Source organism: Microtus oregoni, unplaced genomic scaffold, assembly GCF_018167655.1.
Source record: "Microtus oregoni isolate MIOR12 unplaced genomic scaffold, Mior012 000015F_ref0000493, whole genome shotgun sequence".
NCBI lineage: Eukaryota > Metazoa > Chordata > Mammalia > Rodentia > Cricetidae > Microtus > Microtus oregoni.
In genome coordinates this window covers 2,636,566-2,642,959 of record NW_024543074.1, presented here as the reverse complement: position 1 = coordinate 2,642,959, position 6,394 = coordinate 2,636,566, and the positions used below count along the sequence as shown (strand labels likewise).

Here is a 6,394-nt window from a genome sequence, read left to right as displayed (position 1 = left end):
GCGGAGACCGGTCCCGTGACCATGAATTCCCTGCAATTTCGTCGGAGTCCTGGGTTTAATAGAGACAGTCCCCATACGCTTGTATTTATCAGCAATATACAATTATAAAGGCCTAAATTTGAAAAAAAAAGAGAGCGAGAAATTCCCCTCCCCCGCGAAATCGCTTCAGTGCATAAACCTGGGGGGGGGCGGGAGAGGGGGTCCCTTCCGATCCTGCCTCCTGACGCCCCCCCCAGCAGGCCCCCTCCCCCACCATTGAAAGCCATGAATTTTGAATTTGAGAGGGAGATTGGGTTTATAAACAGCCAGCCATCGCTCGCCGAGTGTCTGACTTCCTTCCCCGCTGTCTTGGAGACATTTCAAACTTCATCAATCAAGGAGTCGACATTAATTCCTCCTCCTCCTCTGGAGCAAACCTTCCCCAGCCTCCAGCCCGGCGCCTCCACCCTTCAGAGACCCAGGAGCCAAAAGCAAGCTGAAGATGGGCCTGCTCTGCGGCCACCGCCGCCACTCCCCGCCGCACCCCCAGCCCCCGAGTTCCCCTGGATGAAAGAGAAGAAATCCGCTAAGAAACCCAGCCAAACAGCCGCTTCTCCTCCAGTCGCTTCCTCGGTTCGGGCCTCCGGGGTCGGATCACCTTCAGGTGGGTAAGCGTAGTGGGGGCGGGGTGCGGGGCAGCTGGAAGAGAGGGGAGAAAGTGAAATGGTGGGGAGTCTGGTGGGGCTCCCTGGGTCGATGGATTGTGGGATTGGGGAAGTAGAGTATCCCGCTGAAGTCCAGGCCTAGCCACTACCAGCACCACCACCGCTACCCACCAGCAGATTATGGAAGCTGACTGGGAGTGGGGAGGGGAGAGGGTATTTTTTTATGTGCTAAAAGAAAATTGAAGTGTTTCCCCTTTATCTGTGTAGAGGAATGAAGTGTTGTGCCTGAGATTGAATCTGGAGCCAGGAAAAGATGCTATCTTTCCATTTCTCTCAAGCCTAGGAGAGAAGGGGAAATTCAAAAGCTAGGAAGAAAAGGGGTGAAGATCCCTCTCTCCAGGTTGAGGTGGAAAGTTCCGAATTGAGGGGTCCATTGGGAAGACTGGGGGAGGGAGGCTCTGAGGTTCTGGGAGAGAAAAGGAATTGCTCCCCGCCCCCTACGTGGACCGTGGGCGGCTCTGAATGCACCGACCTGACCCGGGCCAGGTCTTCCTGCGTGGGAGAGCGGGGGGGAAAAAAAAACCCAACCAAAAACAAAAAACCAAAGCCACAGAAAGGGAACCGCTTTGGGGGGTGGGGTGGGAGCCTGGGTACGGCTGCTGATTGTCTTTTTAGAGGACTGGGTGCTCCCGATCTCCGCTAAAACGAGGCTGGGTTGAGACCTCTCTGATGCGCAGGGTGCTTTCCTCGCAGACGGCCCGGGACTGCCGGAGAGCGGCGGCGGCTCGCGCAGGCTGCGCACGGCCTACACCAACACGCAACTGCTGGAGCTGGAGAAGGAGTTCCACTTCAACAAGTATTTGTGCCGGCCGCGACGCGTGGAGATCGCCGCCTTGCTGGACCTCACCGAAAGGCAGGTCAAAGTATGGTTCCAGAACCGACGCATGAAACACAAGCGGCAGACGCAGCACCGGGAACCGCCGGATGGGGAGCCAGGCGGGCCGAGCGCCCCGGACGACTCGGGAGACCCAGCCGAGGAACCCGTAGTGAGCCCTCGTGGCGCCTCTGCCTCTCACCGGCTGCGAGAAGCTTGTTTCCTCCCGGCCGAGGCTGCGCAGGGTCCCCGGGGCGCGCCGCTGCCGGCGCCTCCTGCCACTTCCCTGGAGAGTGTGGGCGCGCTGAACCCCGGCTGCACGATGCTCAGAGCCCCAGGCCTGCAGCCAGAGCCCCTGCCTGAAGATACCTGCCCTGAGCGGCCGGATTCGCCTTTCCTGCCCGACCTCAACTTCTTCGCAGCAGACTCTTTTCTCCCAATGTCTGGAGGCCTTTCTCCCAGCCTGCAGGGCTCGCTGGACAGCCCGGTCCCTTTTTCCGAGGAAGAGCTGGAATTTTTCACCAGCACCCTCTGTGCCATCGACTTGCAATTTCCCTAACTTTTTTCTTTCTTTGATCCTTTCTACCTGGTCCTCTTTGGCTATTGGGGGGAAAAAAATCGAGCCTTCTCCACCTCTAGTTATATGTATGTGTTTTGCTAAAATTCAGGTATTAATGAATTAGCGCTTAATTCACTCCCTTTCACTTTTTAAAAACCATACAGATAAAAATCCATTTGGTAAAACTCCTTCCAACGAAATCTCAGGAATAATTAAACTCTAGTGGGGGAGGGTTTTCTTAAAAAGAACTAGAGGGACCTATTTTCCTCTTTTTTAAGTTTTAGATCGTAGATTATTTATTAAAATTGTTTAATAATAGGAAAAAGGGGAAAGTATTTATTGTACATTATTTTCATAGATTAAATAAATGTCTTTATAATACGAAAACGAGTGCTTGTGTTGGGATTCAGCTCTATTCCGATTCAGCTCTATTCCAGGCCCCGTTTGAGGTTGGTCTGGCTCAGGTGACCAAGCGATAGCATGGTCCCATCTCCCTAGCTGGCAAAGTCCGGATGGTACAAAAGTGGCCCTGCTTGGTGGCTACTTCTCTGTTCAGGACACCAAGAAGAATTGGTAGTTTTCTGGAAGCTTGGTCTCCTATTCGTCCGCCCAGCATCCGGCCTCTAGCTCTGTTAGACTGTTCCCCGGCTCCTTGTTGGAAATAAAGGTGGGGTGGGTGGAAAAAAGAGAGCGTGGAGCACAAGCCGGTGCAAGAAAATGTCTCAGGGGCCCGCCAGCTTCGAGCCCTGGAGGCGGCACAGAGGGTTAGAGGAATTAAAGGAGAACCTCTGGCTTGCCAGCGTCGGGGCTTCAGGTGCAGAAGCCAGGCGGCGATTCTGCCAGCTCGGGCCGAGGCTTGAGCCTGGTGCCGCTGGGGTGCAGGTCGCTTAGGACTGGAATCCGGGTTAGGAGTTTTGTCCCGAAGCCTACGCGGAGGCTGCCTGGGAGGCGTTTGGTCAACAAGGCGGGAAGGTTTAGCGAGGCCAGCGACGGGGAGAGCAGGAAGCAGGGAAGATGTTCAAAATGGCGCTGGGCTGGGCAGCTAGGAGCGCCAGGGAAGCAACTGTGGCCGCCATGACAGTGGCTGCTGGACGCTCGGGGTCCGGCTCCCGGCCCGTCCCCCATCCCCCGCTTTCTTGAGGCCAGACCTTTCACACCGAAGAGAAGACAGTCTGGGAGCCTCCCCCAATTGTGGGGTTCCATTTTATTCTACTTACAAAATAGAAAGAAAGCGCCTCAGGGATGGGGAGGACAGGGAACGAAGGGAGGAGGGATCCCTGTGGGGTGTGTGTGTGGGGGGGGGGAGGCGAGCCTTGGGGCCCGGGACCCCTTCACCCAGTGTGGCTTTTGATCCCCTGCTCTGGGCTTTGAAACCGTGCCAGAGCGTTTCCCAAAAGCAGGCCCACCTGTCTTGACCAACAACTTCATTTTCCATCTCAACACGCCCCCCCCCCCCCCCCCCAGCACCCTTCCCGGCTTTGAAAACTCAGTAAAGGCGAAGCAGGATCGCTCTTCCCCATCTGCCTCTGGGATTGTTCTCCAGAACCAGGAGATTTAAGGGACCCTGGAAAGCCATTCATCCTCCTCAGGTTTATTTAATATTTCTCCGGGCTCAGAAACAGACACCTACCTCCCTGGCAGATGGAGCCTTCTCTCTCTCTCTCTCTCTCTCTCTCTCTCTCCCTCCCTCCCTTTCTTTCTTTCTTTCTTTCTTTCTTTTTTTTAAAAGCAGTTTATTTTCAGGCCTCCTAGGCTTTTCTCTCGGACCAGCAGAAACCAGCATAGGTGGTGATATCGAAGGCTAGGAAAACCCACTGCATTTTTTCCCAATGGATCCCTCAGTGAGGGAAGTACACACATTTTATTCTGCTGGAATTTAATCCCTTAAACTGTCTTAATATAGAATTTACCTCATGCATTAAATAAGCTTATGTCATGTTAAATTGCACTTATTTCTCTCATAAATAAATTAATATAGAACAATTAGATGTGTTATTATAATAATATCGTGTATCTTATTAGTTTATTTTCCCTCATAAAATATATAGGTATGAAATAAATTCAATATATTAAAGTAATAATACACAGCTTATTGGCTTGTGTGTTTATTTTCCCCATAAATAAGTGAATATATAATATATTAAAAACCACACTATACATCTCATTGGGCTGTGTGTTTATTTCTCTATAAAATATGTCCACAGGCAGTGTTCAACATCTTAAAAATCACAGCACATAAGCCAGCAAAACAAGAAAGACATATCAGTTGGGGCTTTGGTTTCTGTGGATAGCCAAACTAGATAATTTAGTCTAATTAAAAATGTTCTTGCAGCCATGCTAGGCTGTTACAAAGATCAAGGATACCAGAAGGAGCTCACTAATTACCCACCTTCCAGCTTTCTTTGGTCAAAAGGAGAACACCCTCCATCAATGCCAAAAGGCAGGAGCTGCAGAGAAACCCCATTCAGGGATGCTGGCCTGCAATACCCAGGGATCCCTGCGGCAGCTTCAGTTCTGTAGGTGATGGGTTGTTCCATGGCCCAGCACCACCGACGTTACCTGAGCTAGTCAGAAATGCAGAATCGTAGGCCCTGCTCCAGACTCACAGAACCTGACCTGCACTATGGCGAGTTCCTGACAGTCTGAGAAGCCTGCTGGATGACACTGCCACCTGTTTTCTGCCTTCCTCCACGCTTAAGGATTTTGGAGAGCTGGGCACGGTGGAGCACGCAGGTGGTTGAGGCAGGAGGACCGTGGGTTTCGGGCTAGCCTAGACTACATAGTGAGGCCCCGTCTCAGAAAAGGAAAGGTGGGTGTGGTGGCTCACTCCTGTAAACCCAGACCTTGGAAGTTTGAGGCTAGCCTGATTTCTAGGCCAACCTAGGCTACAGAGTAAGAGTCTCAGAAAACAAAAAACAAACAAACAACAAAACAAAACAGAAAAAAAAAACCTCAAAAAATAATATAGAAGTGTCTGGAGAGTTAGTTGGCTCATCAGTTAAGAGCACTGGCTGCTCTTGCAGATGACCTGATTCAGTCCCCAGCACCCACATAGTGACTCACAACTATCTGTAGCTCCAGTTCCAGAGCATCTGATTCTCCATTTCTGATCTCCATGGTCACCAGGCACACATGTAGTACACAGACATATACGCAGGTAAATATACATACACTTAAAAATAAGATAAATGAATCTATAAGACACACACACACACACACACACACACACACAGAGAGAGAGAGAGAGAGAGAGAGAGAGAGAGAGACTTTTGTTCCATTTTACTTGGCTAGGACCTTTCAATTCTTCCAACTCCAGTTGTTCAGAGGACAGAGAATCTCAACTATACCAGTCTTGCTTGCTCATGTTAAAATAAAAGGTCCAGCAAAGGTCAATCTACCTGTTTAGATTCTTTTTTTTTCTCTTTTTTTCTTTTTTTGGTTTTCAAGACAGGGTTTTTCTGTAGCTTTGGAGCCTGTCCTGGAACTAGCTCTTGTAGACCAGGCTGGCCTCGGACTCACAGAGATCCACCTGCCTCTGCCTCCCGAGTGCTGGGATTAAAGGCGTGCGCCACCACCGCCCAGCCTGATTCATGTATTTTCTGTGTGATAGGGAAAGTCATTTCCAATCTAGGAACTCAGGGCATCCATCTTTCCCCTTGGTGATGATTAGAGAAGAGTAGAAATTCTGTTTCCAAGAAACACACAGCCTTTCTGTCTCTGTCCTTCCCCAGATTCCTAAACTCCCTGTCCTTGGTGATATCCCAAAAGAATGAAAGAAACAATGCATTTCCAGAAGGGAGAGACACCCATCTTTAATTTCCCCTTTCAATTTCAAAATCAGGGGCTCCCTGTCGATATGGAATCCACCCTGCTGAGCTCCTTTTCTTTTCTTCCTCTCTAGGGTCATTCTCCCTACTTTATCCTGAGATGCTGCAGTTGAACATAGAGAAAAGGGAGAGCAGAGTGGTTGGTTCCTTGGTAGGGAAGTTGACTGCCCCAGTGGTGGCTGTGGACCCCTCCAATAGTGCTAGGCTTATTCCATCCTGACTGGGACATGATTCCTCTTGGGTCAGGACCACCTATGAGTACCTTGTAGCACAGAGAGGTTAGAAATCGTCTTTTGCTGGAGCAGGAAGGTTTCAGCGCAGGCCTAAAAGCGGCTGGTCAGCCTGCCTTGCTCTTTAGTGAATCCTTCTTGCAAGAAAAATGGCTCATTAATACTACAGTGAAAGCAAAGGACCATTAAACTGAGGAATTACTTGCAATCATGATAACCCAGAGTCATTTTTTTTTAAAGAAAGTTAACGTATGCCTGGG

At 50.3% G+C, this 6,394-nt stretch overlaps 1 protein-coding gene across 1 annotated transcript; it reads left to right on the top strand.

Moving 5' to 3' along the window:
• Positions 1-264: 264 nt before the first annotated feature.
• Hoxb2 (homeobox B2) lies at positions 265-2,455 on the top strand. The gene is made up of 2 exons (XM_041665022.1): positions 265-643; positions 1,398-2,455. The coding sequence occupies exons 1-2, from the start codon at positions 265-267 to the stop codon at positions 2,075-2,077; spliced, it is 1,059 nt and encodes a 352-aa protein (XP_041520956.1). The 3' UTR covers positions 2,078-2,455.
• The last annotated feature ends 3,939 nt before the right edge of the window (positions 2,456-6,394 follow it).